General features: G+C 39.6%; 1 protein-coding gene across 5 annotated transcripts in view; it reads left to right on the top strand.

The window, feature by feature from the left end:
* DDC (dopa decarboxylase) overlaps window positions 1-15791 on the top strand; it is a gene marked incomplete at its 5' end in the record, with an annotated part of 43895 nt that extends 28104 nt beyond the window's left edge. For all 5 annotated transcript variants that reach the window (XM_082045185.1, XM_082045186.1, XM_082045189.1 and 2 more), the window contains 6 exons: window positions 109-176; window positions 3575-3651; window positions 7643-7662; window positions 8357-8455; window positions 11065-11166; window positions 15214-15791. In XM_082045185.1, the coding sequence (XP_081901311.1) occupies window positions 109-176; window positions 3575-3651; window positions 7643-7662; window positions 8357-8455; window positions 11065-11166; window positions 15214-15438 (591 nt within the window). In that variant the 3' untranslated portion in view covers window positions 15439-15791. The remainder of the gene's footprint in view (window positions 1-108; window positions 177-3574; window positions 3652-7642; window positions 7663-8356; window positions 8456-11064; window positions 11167-15213) is intronic.
* Window positions 15792-27112: the final 11321 nt, after the last annotated feature.

Raw genomic sequence — 27112 nt, forward strand, 5'->3', positions numbered from 1 at the left:
GAATTCATTTGTAGGTAAGGTGTACTCAGACAATTTGAGAAACTTGTATTATTAGCTTATGGATTCTTTTCTCTTTCATAATTCTGTTTTTTATTTATTCATTCTCAGTTTGCAGATTCATTTATGTTTAATCCTCACAAATGGCTCCTAGTGAATTTTGACTGCTCTGCTATGTGGTAAGTATGACAGTAAAAGAAAACTTTCCAAGAGACAAAAATCCCATGTTAAATTATTCTGCCTTCCTAGCAGTAGACATTATTTACATTTCTTGATTGAAATGAGGAGTTCTGGATAGCTTTAACTCTTGTAAATTATGTACGAAATTCACTCTTTCATTTAATCCATGTTTCAAAAAAAATAGAGGTTAAAAATAGGCATGAGGTCTGCCTTATGTTCCAGAGACAGGGAAATCCTGAAAAGTCTGCAGATTCATACTTGCTCCATTTGGGACGTAAATAAAAAAACTTAAATCAAGGATGTTAATGCAGCGAAGAGCATGCTAGCCAGAACCTTCTCTTCTTTTCCATAAGATTTCTTCTTATTTGAACCTTGATTCAAAAGCCTTTCTAAAAGTGCTTGGGATTTGCTGATGAAAAGCATGTTTTTGAAAAGGACTGTTTATGCAATTTTGTACTGAATTTCAATTTCCCCAGATTACAGTAGAGATGACCTTTTGATATAAAAAGACACCAAAGAAGATAGACATAATTTGAAGCAAACTATCATAGCTGTAATAATAACAGTAACAACAACATCCCATAATAGATGATACGATTGTGTCTCAAACTGGAATCTCTAGAACCTAGTGTCTACCAGTGTCACAACTAATGATATAATAAGCAAAACAGCTATTCAGTAAATGCAGACTATTTATCAAAATAAAAGAAAACATTAATTTCAGTTATAATAGAACAAAACTTGCAAAAATGAAAAAAGAAGAAAAAACTGAGTGTTAAGGCTCTAAAACATCATCCAGAAATAGGTCAGCTTATTTAAAAGAAGAAGAAATGTGGAACAGTGATCTCTCAGTTGCCTTTGGTTAACCTTCAATCTTTTAAAAATCCGTAGCAAAGCTGGCTCTTGCACAAATATGTATATTATTTAGATAATACATTACATGTTTGAATTTAAGAATTTTCCCAATGTACTCCTTAGAGTAAGTGGCTTACATTTGGATCCTGATTCATCAGTAGTGGCAATGATTAACCCAAGACTCCAGTTGATAGGTACCTCCTAACTAGCCGTCTGTACACGGAAACAGGGAGAAAATAATTGGTAGTTTCTCACTTATTTTTCTTAGCACTCCAAGACATAGTTAACAAAGTAGCTACTCAGAAATGAGAAAATACACCATCATTCTTTTTAATATTTGTAGGACAGTTAGGGCCCAGAGTCTAGTCCCTACCAGCTTAATTTCTTGGTAAGTCTGCTTTCCACTGAAACCTGTGGAACTGTGTTAAAAGTGGTTTACCTGGCTTTCCAGGAAAACAAGGTATAGACAATCACACCATCTGGAAAGACTTGGGAAGGCATTTTTTGTTTCTCTCTCTCTCTTTTTTTTTTTTTTTTTTTTTTTTTTTTTTTAATTTTAATAAGCCATTGCAGAAATGCTAATTTTCACATGTAGGATGATTCCATTACAATGAATCTCTAGAGACCTTGCATCATGTCTCCTCACTCAAAGCGAAACTTCACAACTGTAGCCATTCAGGCTCCATTTCAGCAAGGCATTATTCACTTAATAAAGAATGAAGCATACACTTAAACTCTTTTACTTGAAGCCAAATCCATTGTCCAACTATGTCTAAGACCCATGTCCGAAATTCACCTCTCTTATCAACTGTAATGCTGCCTGAAAAGGTGCAATGGAACAATAAATGATTAGGGAACCTGGTGAGAAAAAGTAACTGTGAATGATACTTAGTCCTCTTCAGATCCATGAGAAGTATTAACCATGGTATTGTCATAAGACAGAAAGAGCTCAGTAGACAGTGAACTCCATTTCAGAATCACACGAAACTGAGACCCATTGACGGACAGGCTTCTAAATCACTCAGGCTCCTCAATGCCTTCTCCAATAAACATTTCCATTTCTTTTCTGCCAGCTAATTAAGACGACCTAGCCATTAGATCTGTAATGTAATTATTTAACTACTTAGTGCAAGATGTAGCACTGATACTGTTGGGGATTTGGAGGCAATTACATTATAAAGCTTTTGTAAAATATTCTCAGGCTTCTCAATGTATGGAAAAGAGCAGTCAACTTCCTATAAAAAAGCAATTTAAGATTACCACTCTGTGAGGGTTATATTTTCCATAGTCAAATGCTAGGGTCCTTTGGAGACTGTACCTTGACACTACCAGTCAGTTTTGCCTGACTTGTTTAATTGGTGCTCTGGAATATTATGAAAAAGGAGAAAGTGTCTTCTTTCAGAGAGAGTGAAAATAATCATCTACTTCTGTTACGCTTTTCAAGATTTAAGTGTTAAGTTTTCGTTGGGAAGGTTAGTTGTATATGGAATGAACTACTGAAACATAAAAATACCAGAGTAGATGAATGTATCAAATAAATGACAGTAGAACAAATTAGGGTTTGTTCACAACATCTACCATAATGAAATCTGTTTTCACATAATAGTTTCTTCCTTCTGTCCACAAGATATTTCCAACACACAAATACATTATTAATTGTTTTTATTGAGAGTATTTGGAATGATTTTACCTGTCTCTCCCTTCCTGATTTCTGTTTTTTTCTTTTTCTGCTTCTGTAAACATCATAATTTGTAGAGGTGAGTCAATCTTTCATGTGGTATCAGAGAACTGTTTTGGTTGGAAAAGACTTTAAAGATTATAAAATCTAAGTGAATCATTAAATCAGCAAAATCTTGCTATCACCCACTGGCAAAATGTAGTTTATTCCTTCTAAAAGGCTTTTGATATTCAGTCCAGTTACACCACCCACAAGCTGGCAATAGGAAGGACACTTCAGTTTCACCTTGTGCTGTAGTATGTCAGTCAGTACTCACGTATTGGACCCACCCAAGGGCATGGTGGTACAAGAGGGGAGCCCAAGTCTGCACTGGGTGGCCCAGCACAGACAGACCATGTTCAGCACCCCTAAAGACTCAGGGCATCTGCACTCTGTGTCTACGAAGCCACAGCTCTTCCCACACAGCTTTGTACTGCAGTAATTTCAAGGCAATTTCTGTTGACTGCAAACATGAACATTGCTTCAGCTAGTCACACATTCTGGTGTGAGTGTCTATCACCATAAAAAGATCCTCTGTGTCTGTATCTTGTCTGTTTTTAAATATACAGTCATGCAGTCATGCTGCCTATTCCTGCTGAGCCTTGCACTTAACTACTTGTAAGTACAGTAATGACACGGCTGTGAAAAGGACTGAAAATGGCACAGGCTGTGCTCAGGAAATACGCCAGTTTAAACACATTCAATTTGCCTTCACTTCTTGTGGAAATTTAATCCCTTAAATTTTAATTTTTAAATTTCTCAATTTTATTCCTTCCCCCCCTCCCCCCCCCCCCCCCCCCCCCCCCCGCCCCGTTTCTTACACAGGGTGAAAAAAAGATCTGATATAACAAGTGTCTTTAAATTGGAACCTCTTTACCTGCAGCATCAGCATCAGGACTCCGGTAATTTTGTAATTAAATGAGATTGTTACTATTTTGTTTGCACACTGATATTTAATGGGGAAAATAATTTAAGATCAAAACTGAAATTCTTAAAACTACCTAAATTGTTTAGGAATTTATTTCCATTTCCAAGTGTCCCAGGGAGTAAAGCTTACTGAAGTACAAACAGATATCTAGTGAGACTTTAGTTAGTATAAAAAAGGAATTGATGGAAAGCCATTTTATAAAGCATCATATGAATATTTTTGTATTGTGATTTTCCCAGCTCCAGATTTACCACTGACTCTTCTTAGAAGCATTGAGAAAATTCTTAATCATCTTTTGATAGTCATATAAACATATTGGCTGCTGTGCATGGAGTCCCTTCACCTGCCCTTGCCAACATCTCTTTCTCCAGAATGGTTTCAGGATCTGGTTTGGTTTTCGAGTTTCTGAGGTCTGTGACCTTTTTTCTTATCTATGCATGTGAGCTCTGATTCAATTTTTCAAATATCCCTGTCAAGACCAAACATGCCCTGAAGCCACACAGCAAAGGTGAGCTGTGTTTGATACCTGTGCTCTGGTTTGAATTACAGCAATCTGGGACGTTATCCTGTTGCTGCCATGATCTTACATTGATTGCAGAGGGAGGTATGTTCAGACTGCCTGCCCAGTACAAAATGCTCACGAAAGCTCTTCACAAAATGCTGGCAAAGAACCAACAAATCTTAGGCCCTGCACAAAGCTCCTTAATGGATTAGTGTCACTCCATGCACATACCTGGCACTGCAGAGCGGCATTTGCCATCCTAAAGATGGTTTATACACATTTGGTTAATAACTGATCTACTGTGGAGAAGGTCACAGCAGCGCAGTGTCAGCATGTGGTGCAAGTTCCCTCATAACTTTCTCTAGAGGGTGAATCACAAGTGGATGCTCTTATGCTTTAGTCTCCTATCTTTCCCGGAATTGCTGGTGCTGATCTGTGTTGAGGAGTGTATCCTGAGTACTTTTCTGTCTACTATGGCTATGACCTTATTGACATTTAAATTAATACCATCCAGAATTCCACCATTTGCTAAAAAGCTCTGGGAAAAATACATTCCTGCTTCTTAATTCTGAACTAGCAGATATTTTGCTTTTTATTCCTTTACTGCGTTTCCAAGAAATGCAAATATAGAGCAGTACAATAAACAGCACAATGTAGTAACTCTGGAGCTGACGTTCACCCTCCAAAGGACTAGAATTGCTAAAGGAAATATATGTACACTACTTTTTTGTTTTGTAAAATGAAAAATACAAGTTATGGAAAATGTACTTAAGTCACTAGCTTTTACTTAACATGAAAAATATTCAGGAGAAAAACAAGTGAAAATATGTTCATGTGACTACTGACAGTGCTGATCTAAGAATCATAGAATTACAGAATCATAGAATTGTTTTGATTGGAAAAGACCTTTAAGATCATCAAGTCCAACTGGTAACCTAGGATTTTCAAGTCCACCTCTAACCCCTGTCCCTAAGAACCTCATCTACATGTCTTATAAACACCTCCAGGGATGTTGACTCAACCACTTCCCTGGGCAGCCTGTTCCAATGCCTGACAACCCTTTCTGTGAAGAACATTTTCCTAATATCCAATCTAAATATCCCCTTATACAACTTGAGGTCATTTCCTCTGGTCCTATCACTTGCTTCTTGGAAGAAGAGACCAACACCCTCCATACTACAACCCCCTTTCAGGTAGTTGTAGAGAGCAATAAGGTCTCTCCTCATCCTCCTTTTCTCCAGGATAAACAACCCCAGGTCCCTCAGCTGCTCCTCATAAGATGTGCACTTCATCAGCTTCGTTGCCCTTCTTCGGATGCACTCCAGCACCTCAGTATCTTTCTTGCAGTGAGGGGCCCAAAACTGAACACAGGATTCGAGGTGTGGCCTTATCAGTGCTGAGTTCAGTGGGAAAATCCCTTCCCTAATCCTGCTGACCATGCTATTTCTGATACAAGCCAGGATGCTGTTAGCCTTCTTGGCCTCCTTGGGTCTTCCCAAGGTTAAGCAACACCAGAAGAAAATCAAACCTTTCTTAAAACTACGTGCTTTCAGTGAGGCCACCTAATTGACCTGCAATCTTTATCTCCCCAGTTGGATAATAAGTTGTTCAGCCTTTGTCTTGCCTTCAGAAGCTGTGAAAGTATTTTATACAGTCTGGGCATAATGATTCCCAATAGATCAGCTGAGTACCAGCAGTTTAGTGATGCTAAATTTTTCTGCAGTCTGTTCCCATTTGATATCTATTTTCCAAAGAGCTAGACTACACATTTCAAATGCAAATGCCTCTAGTTAAACTGTTAAATCAAACACACACTTATGCTTTCCCTCATAACTTTCTCTAGAGCGTGAATCACAAGTGGATGTTCTTATGCTTTAGTCTCCTATTTTTCCTGGAATTGCTGGTGCTGATCTGTGTTCACAAGTGTATCCCGAGTACTTTTCTGTCTATTATGGCTATGACCTCATTGACATATAAATTAATACCATCCAGAATTCCACCATTCACTAAAAAGCCCTGGGAAAAGAGGATTCTCATGCCTTGGTCCTGAACTAACTGAAATTCTGCATTTTCTTCCTTTTCTACATTTCCAAGAAACACAAATATAAAACAGTGCAATACACATGACAATGTAGTAACTCTGGAGCATAGGTTCACCCTCCAAAGGCTAGAATTGTTAACTCTGATTTTCTGCCTTTTTAATGAAAAATACAAGTTATGGCAAATATACTTATCACTATCTATTATCTATATATCTATATTCCAAAGAGCTAGACTACACTTTGCAAATGCAAGTGCTTCTAGTTAAACTGTTAAATCAAATACACACTTATGCTTTGGATAAAATTAGCCAAATCTGCAAAGGTGCTAGGCTATTAAATCCCTGTTGATTCCTTTGTGATTTATGGGACGTCAGCACTCCTGGAAACATGAATTGTCTCATGCAGGGTCTTATTTTCTGAGTAGGTCTCAGGTCTGAGAATTCCCATCATGGTTTACAAGGCAAATGAAGCAGCATTTTTGAATTTGCTCTTCTCTCACTCAAGAATTTAAGTGAGCAGAAAAGTATCTCTATCTGTGAGCAATTACTCTTAATAACCATCTGGCAATTATGTGTGCCCCCAAGGGGAAAGTCTTTATTTTGTCATTAATTATAATTTTATGTGATTTGCACATCACACCAGGAAGATTATACTAGCTTCATGGCAACCCAGGATCTAGGTCAGATTCTAGTAGCACTGCTGGAAGAATGCAGCTTTACACTCTGTTGTGAATGCCACATACGCTCCCACAATGCAATTCCTCCTGGTTCGATACAGATGTGAGACTAAGGCCTGTAATCAAGGACTCATCATTGACTGTATTCTGCTCCACAGCTTGTGAAAGCTGTTGTGGATCATTAGACACAGCTCCTTGCAGGAATGTAGGTTTATTTATCTATCACCAGTTGCTTTACTCTCTTTGCTACTAGTCCTGCAGCCATCAAATAAAAATGGCTGCTACGATGCAGAAGAATATGAATGTTATAAAATTAACTTGTTACTGAGCTGAGACAACCAGGTTCATTTCCTAAAGTCCACAAATGGGAACAAATGGAATAATTGCAATTTAATCTACCAATTCTTCTCCTTACAAGAGGAAAACACAATTTTTAGTCCATTGTCTACACAGAATCTGAAGTACAACAGAAAGGAAAACTGTGTTTCTTCTTGTGAAAACTGTTTAACTTGTTACTGGTATATTCTGACCAGCTAAGGAATGAAGCTCACTTACAAGCACCTCTATTTATTGTGCTGCCAGGTATCCTACTAGGTGGTTAGTGCTCCTGTTGACACTGATGATGCTGAACTTGGTAGCAAACATAAAGGACAGCAAAGATATAGCTTTTTAATAGCATTAGAATGATTGTAAGTTTTGGCTGTTGTGATGAAGCAATATGAACATTTTTCTCTTTAACTTCTAGGCCTTGTAACAGATTATCGGGTAAGTACAGCATCAATGTAATAACTCACACTATTACTTGTATGCACCGATATGTCTAGGACTTTTATTTTCTCTTACTATAACAGACCTCAAAACTTGATGTTTATTTCCAGGAAGGATGCAGCTTTCTAAATTTGTAGAATTCTGCAAGCCAAAACTGTGAATTCTATCTTTTTGAAAGGAATTGTTTAAAAGCAGAAATCATCTTGCATGTGTAACGTCTCAAGGTTTAAGCAGTAGAAGGAAATGTCCTAAAGATTTTTTTCCATAATGGAGTAAATAATACATTTTTTTAAAATGCACTTGTGTTTTAACATTTAACCAATAAAATCACTGTTGTTTTGAAATGGAAAATGGGCCAGTCATTGTAGATGTGAGCACCACAACTGTAAGCAACCTGAGCTTCAAGGAGAATTCAGGATGCACAAAGAAAATTTGATTTGCCTTGTAACCCTACCATTCTGACACCAACCTCCTTTTCTAATTTTCATTTGAAAATATTAAATATGAAACAGTCACACAGGGAATTAGCCAGGACTTGACATTTCTATTACCAACTGACCCACCTCCAGCAACTGCCTGTACGATGTGGCAATGTGAAGCATCTCAAATCATTGCAGAATGTACTATTTCTGCAGCATCACTGTAGTGGTGATTTCTAACGTGGGTGCCCTCCCTTCTCCTTGCCTTGCAGCACTGGCAAATCCCCCTGGGCAGGCGGTTCCGCTCCCTGAAGCTCTGGTTTGTGCTGAGGATGTACGGGGTCAGGGGACTGCAGGAGCACATCCGCAAGGTGACTGCGATTTGCTTTCTTGGGTAACCCGCAGTGGGAGGGCAAGGGAAAATGAACTTTTTATCACTGTACTAGGCCACCATTACAGTTTCTAGTGGGTTTCTCTCTCACATCAGATTTCTGGAGACTACAATTATTTTAATACGATGCCAAAAGTTTTTAAGTAGCACTAAATCTCTCACTGGGAAAAGAGGAGGTTGGAAACCCCATATTAATACATGGTCTTTTATCAGGCTGATTTGCACAGGTCAGTATTTAAATTCAACGAGTTCCCTCTTTCCCTGTCTCCAAGACATTTCCCTGACTATCCAGCCCAAAAGTGCTTGCTGTGCTATAATCAGAAAATCTAGGAAGATTTGTCCAGTGTTTATAGACTGCTAGTCAGGCTTCTTTTGCACAAGTAGGTGTTACTTACAGAGTGATTTGAGATTTTCAACAGTGATGAGCTTCTAACAATATAGTGGGGAAGAAACACTGCATATCCTTAAGAAGCCACACTATTTGCTGTGTGATTGGCAAGCTTCTACATGGAAGACTAAAGACATCTGCAATAATATCTTCACGAACTGTCACAAGAAAACTATTTGTCGCTTTCTTTTTTCCTTTTTTTTTTTTTCTCTCTCTCTTTTATTAGTATGTTTTATGAAAAAGATGTTTGTTATGTTTGCAGCCTTAAGGTCTGCATCAAAATGACTAGATGTAACCTTGCATTTACTTTTTCTCAGAAAGGCATTTAGGAACTAAAATATTCCTGGGAGACGAGAATGTGTGACTTGGATTTAGATGCAGTAACTTCTTTTGTTTTCCAAACCTTCAAGTTATGCACTCCTTTCCCACATAGCACATAATTTTTACTTACCTATGGCAAAGTATAGGCTTTAAAGCAGTGGTAAAGGGGAGGACAGTCATCTCTGAAGGATGTGGGGAATGAAAATTACAGATTTTGGAGGTAAGTCCCACAACCACAGAGGAGATGTCAACAACAGCAGTCTTCTGGACTGATTGCAAATGAAAGTCAGTATAAACGTGACATCCCAATGGCTTATTTGTAAATGGCCCATTTGCAAACTGCTTGACTGTGTGTCATGCCTTTGTTGGTTTAAGTGCCCTCCAAGAGCTCAGAAATAATTTGAGAAATTTAGCAGTTAATATTTTTATATGTGATCCCCACAAGTATTCAAACTCAGACAAATCCTCCATAGGACCAGCAGAAATCAGTGTACTGCATTCTTCTTTCTTCACTGAGGATAATGAATTCCATTACAAATTAACAGCAGAGACTGAGAAACTGGAAATGTACAGAATAGCAATGCCAGAGAAAGTGTTCCAACTGGGGAGTGGAACAGTCCAAGTGACTCTTGAGAAGACTCTTTTGTCAGTGTGTAGTGGGATGTGAGCTAAGGTGGGCAGAGAGGTGAAATCTATAGGAAGAAACATATGAAGTGGTCAAGGCTAGGCAGGTATGCTGATTTGCATACACACATTAATGTACCCTGATGCTTCAGAGAATGTCCTCTCAATCAGAACTTATTTTAGTTTTTAAAGGCTTGATTTGTGTATTACTGACTATTCTCTATTTTTCATAGCTTTTATTTCTTTCAAATCCCTGAAAAATTCTTCAGTGCAAAGAGTGAGACATAGACAAATAAATACCAGAGTTTTTTGGTCTTTTTTTTTTTACAAACTACAAGCAGTAAACCAAATCTCTTTTGTTGTTGTTGTTTTATTTAGTATTTATCCATGGAAATTAAATTCAGTTGCTGATTGCATTCAGAAGAACAGTTGTGAGATTCTCATCTTCTTGAACATGATTTTTTTTTCATGGTTTTGTTTTCCAGGAGCTAGTACATGCAGTGTGAAATGTTGTGGAGCTGTATAAAAGACACAAGTTTGGTTAAGGCTATAGAATATGAGGAAGGAGGAGGCAGTAAAAGATGATTATGACATGTGAATATTTCATGTATTTTTTCCATATGCTTCAAAATAATTGCTCTGTCTTGGTGTCCAATGTCACTTTTCATTCCCCAATAATTTTTAAACAGGTTGGCTGAGGTTCACTGTCCTCTTTCCTGATTATACTGTCACCACTTTGCAACGGAACCTGAACACTCAGGTCAGAGGAGTGAGCGCATTCCATCCTCCTTCACATTTACTCTCCTATTAAGTGAACCGTTTTAAAAAGCGTATCTTTCCAGCTTATTTTGCACTGGAATCATGATAATTTTCTCTATATACCTCTGTGCACCTCCCTCTTTGCCCACAAGAAGTTTTGGACTCTTCAGCCATTCTCAACCAAAACTGAGAGAGGTAGAAGGCCTAAAGAAGAGTTATAATAATTATTTACTATTAATCTGGTATCATGACAGTTATAAAACCAAGCTGAAATGATTCATGAAGAAACAGACTAGTATGGCTAATATAGTAATGGATCAATATGAACTCTGAAAGTAATAAATAGGGCGTAAGTTAACATAAACAGATGGCAACGTGAAAATTACCACATAGCAGACGAGGGAACCAAGAAAGATTAGAAATTGAAACAATTTAGGACATCTTTTCTACTGATGAATCAAATCTATACAACACAGATACTATCTTTCTCTTCTCAGCACATCAGGCTGTCACATCAGTTTGAAGATTTAGTCTTTCAGGATGAAAGATTTGAGATCTGTGCTGAGGTTGTCTTGGGACTAGTCTGTTTTCGGCTAAAGGTAAGGCAGCTGAGACCTCCTATGTCTTCTGTCATGTTTTATAGAAACAGAATAACCTGCAATAGAACATAGTCTTTGTAGTTAATATATTTAATTATTTTTTAAGGAAAGTAGTGGGAGTTCATGTAAATTAAAGCAGATTAAGGAAAGAAGCTTAAGAATTTTGTTAAAAATTAATCATATGCTTAAGAACAAACAAATGGTCTTAGTCTACACAGTCATACACAATTACTGTTGTATGTTTGATGGATTTGATGAAATTTATTATTTTAACATATTAATATCTTCCTAGACCTTTGTATGTGATGTGTGTGTGTGTATTAGATGTTTCTTGTCAACTTAATTTTATGTGTGTATATTTAATGTATAATTACATATATATTTATATATATAATGACTATCATGGATGAAGACTAGAGTAGTAAATATTTTAAAGTTTTCTTTCAAGAATACATTTTCATTTATAAAATCCTACGGTCAGACTGGACAAATTGGAGCACAATCTGAGTAAGAACTGGTTGCATAGGAAGCCACATTTGCAGCTGCCCTTGGCCCTGGTCTCCTTTTTTTGCTGAACATGATCCTTCGGCCCCTCTTGGCCTTTCATTCCCCAAAATCTCTGTAAGTGCCAAACTCCTTGACATAGAGACCTCCCCCAAGAGAAAATTAGAGAACCCACTCCACACTCAGGGCATAAGAGCTGCAGGAGCTGGGAGGGTTCACCTGTTGCATCAGACATTACAAAGGGATCAATGTGTTGTTTTGGGTAAAGAACTCATTTAACAGAAGAGCTTGCAACTAAAGCCTCTGTGAAGGGCTGGATTGTAACACTGAATCTGAACACCAAGCAATAATAATAATAATAACAACACTGGTTCACATGATACCTAAATCAGCTTATAGCTTTTCTGAAGGCTCACAAGCGCATCTTGGCTCCTTCTGGGTAGTGTGGTACCACTTCTTCTCACAAATTCTTTTCTCAGTCACTCAGTTGCCCCAGTTACCTGAGTTTGATGCAATTGGCTGAAGGAGTTAACGAATCTTTAGCAATGAGGTAATGGTGAATTTCTCTGGAATATGAAAATATATTTGCTTGAATTTATGTTGTTTAAAATAAAATAAAAATAAATGGTCTGTTGCAGGGAATCAAATTGATTACAGAACATGGAGATTTTCCTGTAAGTGGGAACATGAATGGAATTTCTTTCCTAACAAGAACTTTTTAAAGATTTTGAGGAATAGGTTCTCTGGCTTTTATTGCTCAAAACAAAATGTTAGTTGTCGCCTGCCTTCTCACATGGAACAAGCAAACATTAGTTTTTCAGATTCAGAGACAGCTGTTAGTCAGTGCTCTACATTTACTTTAAAGGAACAGCCTTGGTGAAATATAATATGGCAACACAGGAATTGTCACTTTTGATCAGACCAGTGGTTGATCTATGTCTGTTCTCCTGTCCCTGATGATCCATAGAAAAAAATCAGGTCTACAGGGAAAGACAATTTTTTAAAAGAGGATGCAATTGTTGGACACCTAGCTAAGAAACTTTTGAACAAGTTGTAGAATAACCAATGTTGAAACAGCAGTGTTTTAATCGCTTGTCTTCTCTGTCCAACAAAAAGAAAACAAAACTAACACGCTTTTAAATGAAGAACATTTTATAGTTATTTTTTTCAGCTTTATTTGATTTTTTAAATCACTCTTTAATAAATCTTCCTGTGATTTATGTAATTCATATTAAAATGCATTTTAGAAATAGGATACTTGTAACATTTATGTAAATACAGAAGGACTGAGGGACAGGGAACTTGAACTGCAAGGCTGCACAGCTGTAAAAGTATGAAGTATTTTTCCTTCCTTTGTTCTTGAGAAATCATTTTTCATTTTTTTTTGCTCATATCATAACTATTTCATCAAATGTATCATGCAAAATGGTTAATTTTTGGCCTCCTTGTCATGTCTGCAGATGAACACAAGTCAAGCTAGTCATTTCTCCAGGGAGTGAGAATACTGTCTTGTTGAAGCTGACAGACTCAATCAGAGCTGGCTGCTGCTTCTCAGAGTTCTGGGAGAGGATTAGTCACTTCTAACTTCAGTTTGATGTGACACCCAAGTGTCACAGCAGCCCCTACATGCAGCTGTGAGAGTAGAACAGAAGACAGATATATAAATCTTTCTCAACTCTCCCATTCACCCAAGCCAAAGGCATTAACTTAACGTCATATAACCCCTTGTATTGCCTGAAAGTTAGTGCTGTGCATTTCATATTAAAGGCAAGGATCATCATTTGAATGATGGATTGCCTTTGATAAGAAAGTAGTATATCATTGTCACCAGAGTGACCCATGATGGCTGGGGACTTGGAAAACACCAAAGATGATATTTTTCTTAGTTAGGAGCATTCCAATTGCATAAATATTTCCTTGAAGACTAAGACTAAGCCATGGGTTTCAGGGTCTTGTCCAAATTCTCTGACAACTTGTGCTATGTAGGATCAAGGTTCAGCTTGAACACTAGTACAGTCAAAAACCATGAGAATAATACATTTATCCTCAATGTCAATGGGAAACTGTGTCTACCTTATGCTTTGTTTTTACATAGAAAAAGCTAAGTGCAACTGTGCAGATTTGGTAGAACATGTTTCCTGATATGGATATTTTCAAGAAGACCTACACTGCTACAATAACAAAGCTACTGCTGAACAGACAGATTTGTCCAGTTATGCCTGTTTTACTGCAGTCAACATTCAGTAAGTGAACACTGTGGTAAAAGTGCAGATGCTCCTAGTACCTCTTGCAATTCTGTATTACCAGCAGTGTAATAGAAAGAGCAAAGGTTGTATAATAGCTGAGATACTTGTCCAAAGAATAAAAATATAGAACTCAAGATCAATGTGATATGTCCAAAGCTATTATGGCAAACTACCCAGAGAAGCTGAAGCCATCACTCACTCTTCTGGGTAACAAAGACTGAAAAAGGCATGCAGCTAGCACTATATTCTGTGTCGCTAGGTGAGAAAAAATCCCAAGATTTTTGGGATCCCTTCTTTCATTGTTTTCATTGAAAGCAATTTACTTCTGTTTTTGAAAATCTGATGACATCTCTTGTTATTTTCTCAAATAGTAATGGACTCAAACTAGGAAAAACATTGATTCAACATGAGCTGAACCTACAAATGATGCAGTCCTGTTTCTTTTGGGGGTTGATACTAAATGCTTACAGCTGCTCCAAGGGAAATCCTCACATTCGCTATTTGAGCACAGGGAGAATGAAGGACACAAGAAGGAGATAAAATTCAATACTGCATGAGTGTAAAGTCCCTTGGACCTTCTCTGAGATACTTAACATTTATATCTTTGTTTCCTGGAATGCAGAAGGCTCTTTACTTCCAGAGGGAGGGTCAGTGTACCGTGTTTCTAAAACCCCTTGAAAAACTCACTCTGTAGGATTCTGTAGTGAATATTTCCTATAGAGGTGAATGTTTTTTAGGGGGAGGTGAATAGTTTTTTAGGGTTTCTACTGGTAGTATCAAGCTTACTCGTATGAGGGATACATTACCTTTATTATTTCTTTACTAAGGGTAAGATTTCCATCTTCATATTCAAAAGACCCTCTCACAGCAGTCATGCTCAAAGGAAGACTGGAGGGTTTGTCTTACAAATCTTGGTATAGTTCTTTGCAAACTTTCCTCCCATGTTAGTTTTATTTAATCTAAGGAATGTTTAATGAAATGGATGTGATAATGAATGTTTCTACATGAAGCTACACAGCTCACATCCTTAGGTCACAAAAAAGCAGTTGGCTATCACAATTGCCCCAGAGTGAACACTGCTTCTAAACTCCAGTTAATCCATGAGTCTTTTTGTGGCTGAAAAATTTTCTCTTGCAGCATTATCTTTTTGTAATCCTTTGATGACAAAGCACTGGGAGATGCAAAAGTGGTTACATGTTACTAGAGGCACTTGGGCTTGGCTGCTTGGTGCGATTTATATATTCGAAACTTGCTTCTGGAATTTATCACCATATCCATTGAATTACAATGATTTCAGGGCTCAAATGAACTAAATAAGGAGCTTCTTAAAAGCATAAATGAGGCCAAGAAGATTCATCTGGTCCCGTGCCACCTGCGAGAGAAGTTTGTGCTACGTTTTGCTATTTGTTCCCGCACCGTGGAATCCACCCATGTCAAGTTTGCCTGGCAGCACATCTCACAGCTGGCAACTGATCTTCTGAAAGCATGGGAGCAAAAACACCTCCAGCAGCACCAGCAGTGAAGTAGCAGTGGGGAGGAGGAAATCAACTGGCTTTCTCTGTGTTACCAAGCTTTATTTTAGGGGCAGGTGGGAAAGTGAAATTATGTAGGAAAAAAATACAAAACCTGTTCTTATATAGCCCGGCTGCAGTTGCAAACCCCTTGCCAGCAAGTTGTGTTGTAGCCTTACTCATTCCTTCTCTGTGCTGCACTCCTTCTCTTGCCTGTTTCCAGGATGCACATAATCATGGGGGCTTGAGCTGTCTTCTTACCACTTTGTAATCAAGAGCATTTATTGAACCAGGCAATGGAAATGGAAGGGTTAGTGCTCCCTCCACTAACCTCTAGCACAGCCACTCCTCTCTTCACAGATGAAACTGTTGTAACCAATTAATTTAACATTACTGTGACTTCAGAAAGAATTGAAGTTAGGGGAAGTTCAGTAACTGGGTGCTAACAGCGTTCAGGTCCTACCCAAAGAGGCACACACAGATGTTCTCATTATTTGGGGCACTATCAAGTCACGACACACTTGCTGCAGTCATTTAATATGTGAAGTTAGGACTTCAAGACTTCCTTCGTGACATATTCATATTGAGGGGAGAGAGCACTAAATGAACTCTAGCTGGCCTTATGGCATGTTCTCTACTTTCTTCTAAAGGGTTTGCTTTTAAAACAGCCATTTTGTCACATCTTGGCAAATAGTTGGGTTTCCCTTTGATGGTTCCTAGTGAGGCCTCTTAAAAGCTCCTTCTTAAGAGTTCTGTTAAAAGCCATGTCCTACCTGGTATTCCATATATTAGCCAAGTTATTATAAGCATTGACTACTTGAAAAAAGCCTGAAACCTAAGTTCTGTGAAACAGAGTTGTGACTTCTTTTCGGGCTACTATTCTGCTTAATTAATTGTGTAATAAATCTTTTTCAAAGGATGTTAAGAACTGTGATTGAAAAAAAGTTACTATTTGTTTCTCAAATTAGCTAACAAACAAGATAACAAATTACAATAAAACCAGAAATTAAGAGAACCCCAAAATATACTGTGGTGGCCCTATCAGTGGTTTTCTTCCATTAAGTGTGAAGCATGGTATATGAAAATATTGAAAAACAATTAACCTTCAGAGGAAGTCAAATAATGTGTACTTGACACAAACCATTGATATGTCATTGTGTCAAAGGCAGGTGTAGTAATGCAAGTCAAGTGAAATGCAAATCAGGAACAGTGTTTGACTTTAATAAGTACTTCTGCCATTTTGGAAGCATAATTTTCTAACAGTTATTTCTCTGTAAAGAAGAACAAAATAAATAGGTACTCCAAGAAAAAATAATCTGTAGGAACCATTTCTACATTTGCATTTATTTTCCTTTTCCCCTTTTAGGGGCTATATTAACTTCTGCAGCATCTTGAACAACTTGCACAATTATTCAACTTTCTTCCTCCCTCTCTTGTAAGTATACTACCTACATTTGGAAAGTTGCATGTAGACCATGAAACATGGACCCAAATGGTGGATTTGGCACAAAGTCTGCTCCTACCCACTGTCTCTCCAGAAGGGATTAAGGCAGCTGACTATGGACCATGTGCATTTTTCTGGTGATTCCTAATCACCTGACTTCTGCAGTGCAAACTGGGGAAGGATTAGTATTAGTGTGTATCCAATTGGTACATAAAAGATGTGCACAAACCCATACACTTCTGAAAAACAGACCAAGCTCTGCATTTCCAGCAGGTCAAGCTATGTGACTAGGGGAGGCAGTGGCATTCCACCCTCTGTAAGGCTAGCCAGGGACTATGTTACCCACCCAGATGGAAAAGCTGATTACTGTTGATTTAAGGAATTGATCTTGGAGGTAACAGATGAGGCAAGACAAATTAATCTGGCTGTTGTGATTTAGCCCCCACTCCTCTTACACCCAGCTGGCTACTAGAACCACATGCTACTTGCTCACTCCTCCCCTGCCTCTGGTGGGATGAGGAAGAGAATCAGGAAACAAAAGGCAAAATTCATGGTTTAAGAACAGTTTAAAGAATAACAAAAGGGAAAGAAAAACCCCAACAATAACAATAATAATAATGAAAGCATATACAAAGTGAGGGATACACAATGCAATCTCTAACCATGTGGCAACACTGATGTGAAGCCCATTTCTGAGAAGTTACTCTGCTGAGCAGGGATCACAAACTCCAGATCACGGTTTGCACCAAAACCTCCCCCGTCCCAGACAGCAGCATGTACTCAAAGCACAACAGCACTGATGTGCACAGTCCAGAGAGAACTGAGACCTCCCCAGACTGATTCACTCCCCCTTGCCATACCCCTTGCCAGCCCTCAGTTTTAAACTGAGCATGACCTTATACCATATAGAATATCCCTGTGGCTAGTTTTGGGTCAGCTGTCCTGGCTGCGTCATCCCCCCAACTACCTGTGGAAGTTAACCTTATCTCAGTCAACCCACCACATTCCATCCCTTATTCTATACCACTTATGTCATGCTCAGGTCTTACACTTACCAATACATTATAGTTAATTAGTACCATTTTTCCTATACACATATATATATATGTATGCACACACATATACACACAAATATTATCCCCTAGTGTTAACTAGCTACATGACCTATGCTAAATTTGAATCACAGTTTCTGAAGGTTTCACCACTCTTTGCTCCATGTGTAGTATTTAACAGTCCATTATACCACTTGGAGGCTGGTGCATGTAGGAGATGTCATATACCCACTCAATGCCATGCTCTTTTGCCCAGGTGTCTATGAGGTTGTTTCAGAAATTAGTCCTGTAGTCTGACTGATTATTTCTGGGGTGCCATGTTGCCATAGGACTTGCTTTTCAAGGCCCAGGATAATGTTCTGCGCAGTGGCATGGGGCACAGCCTATGTTTCTAGCCATCTGGTGGTTGCCTTCACCATTGTAAGCACATAGTGCTTGCTGTGGTAGGTTTGTGGGAGTGTAATATAGTCCATCTGCCAGGCCTCTCCATATTTGTACTTTAGCCATTGCCCTCCATACCATACAGGCTTTAAAAGTTTGGCTTGTTTGATTGTAGCACATGTTTCACCTGTGCAAGAATGTCCATTTTCAAGTCCACCTCTCAATTGTGAGCCTATCCATATGTTGCATTCCCGCCTTGTTGACCTGAGGCATCATGGACCCACAGAGCTAGAAATAGTTAATCTTTATGTTGTCAGTCCAAATCTGTTCCAGCTCCTTCAGTCTTAGCAGCCTGATCTGCCTGGTGGTTGTTTTGATGTTCTTCAGTGGACCAGCTTTCAGGCACATGGGTATCTATGTGGTACACTTTTACAGACAGGTTCTCTAGCCAGGCAGCAATATCTTGCCATAATTCAGCAGTCCAGATGGGTTTACCTCTGTGCTGCCAGTTGCTTTGCTTCTCTTGCTGTAGCCACCCCTACAGGGCATTTGCTACCATCCATGAGTCAGTGTAAAGATAAAGCACTGGCCATTTTTCTCATTTTCAGCAATGTCTAAAGCCAGCTGGATGCCTTTCACCTCTGCAAACTGATTCTATTCATGTTGTCCTTCAGTGGCTTCTGCGACTCATTGGGTGGGACTCTGCACAGCAACTTCCCACTTCCCGATGCTTTCCCATAATACAACAGGACCCATCAGTGAACAGGGCATTTCCCTGTTTATAATACAGTGGGGCTTCTTTGGGATTTGTCACCTCCTTTTCTGGTGCTATTCTGAAATCTTTGCCCTCTGGTCAGTTTGTGATCACTTCTAAGAGCCCTGGTTGATTGGTGTTTCCCATTCAAGCCTGTTGTGTGATCAGTGCAACCCACTTACTCCATGTAGCATCAGTTGCATGATGTGTAGAGGGGACCTCTGTTTCCTATGAGGGTGCTGTGTGGTGTTGAGCCGTGTTTGGTAGACAATGGACAGAGCCCAGCACAGTGCACCATGTTGTGTGTCTTTGGAATAGCCAGGGCATTTTCATTTTATATATTCTGTCACTGCATCAGGGTCCAGTAGTTGTTCATGAGTGAAACTCCAGACCACTGGAGGTGAGAAATTCTCTAGGCACCTGCCCATATTCTCCCATATGCTATGCCACCCATGAACATCCTGCCTCAAGGGAAATCTCCGGGAAATCTTTTTGTAATCTGTGATTTACAACACATTCAGGAGACACAGCAATAAGAGTATGCTAGATTGAATATCCCTAGGGTGTTTGAAATTCTCAAAAACTGTTGTACCTATCCTGAAGGAGAAAGCAGAGGTGAAAGAGTGAGGCAAAGATCCTCCTCTCCTCTATCTCCCCTCTAAATTAGGTGTGATTACTAATCAATTCCAAGAGATGGTGTCCGAGGTACAGAAATGAAAACAGTGTTGCATATAAATACCAGCCTAGCCACATGGCAAGCTGATATTACACAGGACAGCAATAAGGTAACTGTAATCCTTCTGCCCAAGGTGGTAAACAGCACTGTGGGGAATACATAAGGCATGTAAAAATTTACATAACACAGCCATGTGGACAAACAAAGCAACATCATGACAACTAACACAGTAAATATGTATTTTAACACACTCTGGTTGGATCTTCGGTTATCCCAACCCCTTGTGCCCCATGTTGGGATGACAAAAAGGACTGCTGTGGTTTATCCCCAGGTCCCCCCACCCCCAAGCAGCAACTAAAAGCACATGCCCCTTGCTCACCTCTCCCCTGCCCCTGCTTGGATGGGGGGAAGAATCAAGAAACAAAGGGCAAATTTCATGGGTTGTGATAAGAACAGTTTAACAGAATAGCAAAAAGGAAAGGAAAAAATCCAATAGCAATAATAACAATAATGAAAGCATAAACAAAGCAAGGGGTACACAATGCAATCTCTCACCATGTGGCAACACTGATGTGCAGCCTGTTTCTGAGAAGCCATTCCCCCAAGCAGCAGTCACGAACTCCAGACCACAGCTCATGCCAAAACCCCTAGCCCATCCTGAGTAGCAGCTCATGCTCAAAACACAATAGCACCAAGAAGAAAGAGTGCCCTGGACCACCACAATTTCCCCAGTAACAAGAGTTCCTCCCCCTAAGCCACGCCCCAGTTTTAAACTAAGCATGACCTTATAGAATATCCTTTTGACAAGTTTTGGGTCAGGTGTCCTGGCTGTATTGTGCCCACAGGTTCCCATGGAAATTAACCCTTTCTTGGCCAACTCAGCACACTGGCAAAAACAAGGAATATTCAAGCAGCTGAGTGAGCCTTTCTGCAAGACACTACTCTCAGCTACAGTATCAGAAATGTTGATAGCAACATGCACTTTAACAGAACCAGTATGAAATCAAGCTATTCTGCTGTAGCACAATGCTGTAGGTTGGCAGACTGAAGTGAGCGGAAAATGCTGGCAGTTGTTCCCTTTATTTGTTACTAGTTTTTCTAAAGCAACATTATTCTGTTCTCATGACTTGGGAAACAATGTTCATCCATTAGTCCACACTGATACAATTTTACAGCTTTTACATGATGAAAACACTACAATCTAGGAGCCACAGAAGAATTACACTTTCTCTATGAGACAGACCAGTATTTTAGATGTGAAATATATAAGCAGGTCTGTCCAGGGAAAAAAATAAAAGTCAGATTCTGATCAAAGGTATCCTAGGGTAAATGCAGGGTAATTCCACTGAAAGGAAATGGAGTTGCTTTGGGCTTATGAGACTATAATTGAAATTAAGATCAGACTAATAAGTATTAGAAAAGAAATGCATAAGTTAAGGCAACACTAGACTGAACGTAAGAGGATTTTGGTGGAAATCCTCTCCATGGAAACCAGAGCAGAGGAGGATGATGCCGCCTGTGTGAGCCTCAAACTGCTGCAGAACAGGGACGCGGGCAAGATGCACACCCAGACCCAGGAAAGGCGAAATGTCCCCAACAGCCCAGAATTAGACACAGGTCCCTCTAGACATTTGTGGGAAAATGTTGCCAAAACAGACATTTAACTAAACATTTTTCAGCCTATGGGTATCAGGTTTAGAAGAGGCTGTTGTCCAGACACCAAAACTCATTTTGGTAAAGAATTTAGGACAAGGGTTAATTTAAAATATTATGAATGCAGTAAAAATTACTTTGTTTTTGAAGAAGTGCCATAAGTAAATCTTCTAATAAACAGCGGTGACAAGACCCATGGAATTGCATTTCCACATGGCCAGCCCAGTATAGAAATCTGAAGTTCACCGTTCTAGTTTTTATGAAATTCTGGATGATTTTAATATGTAATTAGTGATGGTCACCTTTGTATTTAGTCTCTCATACTCTCTTTTCCCCACGTGATAATTCATTCATAGAGTCATATTGTTAGGTCCTTGTGTGTAAAAGCTAATACAGTCTGTGCCGATTAATATTGTTTAATGTTAAAAATAATTATAGAATCACAGGATTGTACTTTAGTAGAGTGCCCATATCTCAAGGGAGACAATGCAGATACTAGAGATGGAAGGAAAAAAGTAACTTTTCCATAGCCATACATATTTTTTTAAATTAGTAGAGTGCTAGTACAATACTTATATTCTTAATAATAATGACAGAGTATTAAAAGATTTTACTATTGATGGTGAAATATTGAAAATATATGGATTTATGAAAGTATTGCTAATATATTATAGTCTGAACTGCATGATGATTATTTAGCAGCTAATTTTCTCTTGCCTTTACATACAAGATTCTGCTCATGGTTGTTGTTTTCTGTTGTTGTCTCCTGTAAGGATACCACATTTGATGAGTAATACATTGCAGTTGTCTTACAACAGCAGTCTAAACCTTGAGACATGTAAACTTGAATTGCTGAAATACAGGAGCAAATGAGAGATAAGACTGAGAACTCTGAAGACCAGGGTGGCAGGGGCAGATTTAATAACAACGACAACAACAACAACAACAACAATAATATCTACATAGCATATGTAGAGTCTGTATGACCTAAACGGAAAAATAATCAGACATTTAGTGTATTTTTATTATAATTTGTGAGCTGTTAAGTTCCTTTAAAATCTGTATCCAAAGTCTATTAAACACACATAATAGTTTTAATTGGCAGCATTAATAAATGGAAAAAAAATATGACTATTGTCTGTCTTTGCTCTTAACCAAGCTTTTCCCATTTTGTTCATGCAGATGCACTCTAAGGGGACCAGCTTTACCATTCGAGGCACGTCAGTGTCCTGCTTTTCACCTTCAGTGATTTTTTCTCAATGTGTTCTTCGAAGAAATTACTCTGTAAATGAGAGTTCTTGTGGGAAGATTCCTCCTCAGCAACATGATTCTGAAAAATGCCTGGCCATAACAGTGGTCAAAGTCCGCTGTGACAAACAGAGTATGTGAATTTGGTTACGCCTTAAATGATTTGTTTTGCAACTTCTACCGGGCAGGAAGAGAGAAGCGCTGTGGAGGCAGAACGGAATCCTTTCCTTGATGCCCACTCCTTCTTTGCAAAACGTAGGAACCAACCTTGAAATGAAGGCACCAACCACGTTTGTACAAAAGCAGGGTTGTACAGCGGTCACGTTTTGCAGGGGGAATCATGAACCACTAGAGATCCCTAGAGGACCAACTGACTCACATCTGGGACCACTGACTGATTTCTGGGACCATTGACTCACTTCTGGAACAACCTAAGTCTACAACTGCTGAAGCATCCTTAATTAGCCGAGAAGCAAGAGGAGGAAGAAGATGAGCCACTGTCTTCTATTTTGAATGCAGATGAAGGTATTTAAAACACTCGGGAGGCTGAGCATATACCCGCCACCTGAAGACAACAGAGAGTGTCACTGGATCCTTGGGGTGGTGATATCTTCACTTTCATCTCCTCTTTTCTTATCTATCTCTCTGTTTCTAACTTCATTCTCAGTACATAAAGGTTTCTTTTTCCTTACAAGTTATGTTGTTGAAATCTTGTTAGGTTTTAGGATATAGTTACTAGTTTTGCCAAGTCACTATCTGCTGTAATTCTGCTGAGTTTTAAGTAAATTCATTATTTGATTGAACCTCTCGAGTAATTGTCATGACTCCAGGTAACCGCACAAAATATTAAAACAACATTAACCTTGCCCTCACCCCACTGAGTGTAGCAGGACACCCACCCTTGGGTAAAGTTCTGCGCACTCCTGCAGCTGGATCTACCACTGGAACCGGCTGCCCAGCTCCAGCTTTGGTTTGCAGCTCAGGTGCCCTCGGGCAGGACAAGGCAGGGTCCTGTTTCGTCAGCCCTGCCCGGTTGCAGCCGGTGTCCCCGAGGGGACCTCGAGCTGCAGGAGCCTTCACTCCTTGCCCCTGTCCCACCCCAGGGAAATCAGGCGAGCACAACTCTGTGGAAACCTCACAGCAGCAGTGTTACGAGCTATAAATGTTTGCCCGATTGGGTCTTAGATGACACCTTGCATAGCAGCACAGACAATTTAATATGCTGTCTGCACTAATGGTATAACAAGCTTGACATCTAACAAAAACCTGACAGTGACTGTAAGAAATGTTTCTCATAAGAAATCAAAAGTTCGCCCACACAGAAATGACTATGTTAATACCAGAGGTGTAACTGCAGTGTAGTGTGCTAATTTGCATCTAGGTTGGTGCTCTAATTTGAACGTGTGTTAGTGTGATCCAGCCAGGGACTCCACGACCAGATTTAGCTCATAGGAGACATCCCCCTGGGCGACCATCTTTTTCCCTGTGAGGCATCATTTTACTCATCTCGTCCCTCTGCCAGAGAGTCCAGCTGCTGCTGCTGAGACCTTGAGCAGAGCTGTTCTCCCGAGAAGGCCCGCTGAGCAGCTGTTGTTCCCAAGGATCATAGAATCACAGAATCACAGACTGTTAGGGATTGGAAGGGACCTCAAAAGATCATCTAGTCCAATCCCCCCACCAGAGCAGGAACACCTAGATGAGGTTACACAGGAAGGCGTCCAGGTGGGTTTTGAATGTCTCCAGAGAGGGAGACTCCATAACTTTCCTGGGCAGCCTGTTCCAATGTTCTGTCACCCTCACTGTGAAGAAGTTTCCTCTCATATTTAAGTGGAATCTCTTGTGTTCCAATTTGAACCCATTACCCCTTGTCCTACTGTTGGTTGTCATTGAGAAGAGCCTGGCTCCATCCTCCTGACACTCACGCTTTACATATTTGTAAAAACTAGTGAGGTCACCCCATAGTCTCCTCCAAGCTAAAGAGACCTAGCTCCCTCAGCCTTTCCTCATAAGGGAGATGCTCCACTCCCTTAATCATCTTCATGGGGTCATAGAATGTGCTCAAGGGCCTGGTGTCTTCAGCAACTCTGGAGAATTCTTTCTCTGGAGAAATCAGTCCAGTGGTTTCTTCAGTCACGAAAACTGCCTACAGTGCCAAACACAAACAGGCACGGCTTATGCTGCCCAGACAACTCAGTCAAACATTAGCCAAAGGATCACCCAGAAAGTTAACTAATTACCCAGCACGTAGGAGTTCTGTCTTCTGGGACTTCTGTCAAGTGGATCAGGAGAAGGTCCCTGCACCACTGGGGTAAGAGCAGTGCCAAGTGTTCAACCCTCTTACGATACTGCTGATGATTTCTATTTGTGGGGCAACACGAGGAGAGCAATAAATGCCATCTGCTATCAAGCAAAACTCAAATGAATTGAGATTCTTGAATTAATTGGACTCAGCTCCTTTTAACTACCTCTTGTGTATCTACATTTCAATGCATTTTCAGGATCTTCTGGCTGGGACACTGCTCATAGCTGCTCATTTACTCTGCTAGAAATATTCCTGAGACTGATGACCTGTTTCAAGAAAAATGCACTGTATTGGGATTTTCACCTCTTTTCCTATCCTCAGTGTAATATTACAACCTGAGACATAAGGTAGTATTAATCTTTAAAAATCCAGTCTTTGTTACATAGGACCTTATAGAGATGTCTGACTGGTTTTCAGAGCTCCCCAAAAAAACTTTTTAAAAATTGAAGTCCACCCAACAAACCAAAAATAATCCTTAATAAAATACCAGTAATGAGGCATTAATACTGTATGATTTTAAGTGACCAAACAAGGCAACATAACTTTGACTACACTTGGGCTTTCCTTAAGAAACTGGGTAGACTTGTTTGGGAAAAGATCTCCATCTGGTGGCAGGCTATAAAAAAGATCAAGTCAACACTACAGGTGTTTTACTTCCCCTTGAAAATTCAGAAATTCAGTGCATTTGTTGTTGATAATTTTTTCTCCATAAATTTCTAAACCTTATATATGATAGATTGAGCAAGGAATTTTTTAGTCTTGCTATGTCTGTCCTAAATATATGTCTAGCAAAAGCACTTGAGCTCATCTGGCTCAATTATTTCAGACTAATCACAGAACCTGAGAAAAATTAGCTGTTACCTCCGGTCATGCCCGGGTGGAGAAATTGCAGTTGTTCTCCTTTCTCCCAGAACCCAGAGTGAGGAAGCACTGTTTCATCTCCCTGTCAGCCAAAAAGCACATTCAGTATCACCTCATCTAGGTGTTCCTGCTCCAGCAGGGGGATTGGACTAGATGATCTTCTGAGGTCCCTTCCAGTCCCTAACATTCTGTGATTCTGTGATCTTGTCAGCATCTCTGCAGCTGTCATTCACTTTCCTCTTCCTTCAGCTTCTGAAAGAGAACAATATGGCCTTTTGTTGGCTGCTGCAACTTTCTTCACAAGAAAACAATCTAATATTCCTCTAGAACAGGTAATGTGCCTTGGCATATGAATACAAGACATATCTTACCTTCTCTGAATCTTATAACTCTCAGAAGATATATTCTGAAGACAGAAATTATTAAATTATTGTAACCCTAGTGCACAGTTAATTGTAAAATGATATTCCAACTGCAGTTATAGACAAATGTCAAGGCCACATCAAAGAACATTTCATAGAATCTTGGGATTATTTAGGTTGGAAAAGACCTTCAAGATCATCCAGTCTGATCGTTAAGCTAGCTCTATCACTAAAACACGTCACTAAGAACCTAATTTACATGTCTTTTAAACACCTCCAGGGATGGTGACTCAACCACTTCCCTGGGCAGCCTGTTCCAATGCCCGACGACCCCTTCTGTGAAGAATTTTTTCCTAATATCCAATTTAAACCTCCCCTGGTGCAACTTGAGGCCATTTCTTCTTGTCCTATCACTTGCTACTTGGGAGAAGGCACCAACACCCTCCATGCTACAGCCTCCTTTCAGGTAGTTGTAGACAGTGATAAGATCTCCCCTCAGCCTCCTTTTCTCCAGGCTAAATAGCCCCAGGTCCCTCAGCTGCTCCTCATCAGACTTGTGCTCCAGACCCTTCACCAGCTTTGTTAGTCTTCTTTGTATGCACTCCAGCACCTCAATATCTTTCTTGTAGCTAGGGGCCTAAAACTGAACATAGTAATTGAGGTGCAGCCTCACCAGTGCTGAGTACAGGGGGATGATCACTTCCCTAGTCCTGATGGCCACACTATTTCTGATACAACACACTTGGGTCTGTCCTGCAGCAGTGTCACTATTTTCATTAGTGACTTCAGTGATGGAAGAGAGAGGCTCCACTGCATAACTCTGCTGCTGAAACAAAGATGAGAAAACACAGCAACTTCAGAACAATGTTGCTGAAGATGGCCTACAAACTGAAAAGAGAAAACAAGCGCCATGTCCCAATGAAAAGCTCACCTGTCTTCCACCCTGGCACCC

This window comes from Streptopelia decaocto (genome assembly GCF_964273445.1).
Source record: "Streptopelia decaocto genome assembly, chromosome: 2".
NCBI classification, from domain to species: Eukaryota; Metazoa; Chordata; class Aves; order Columbiformes; family Columbidae; genus Streptopelia; species Streptopelia decaocto.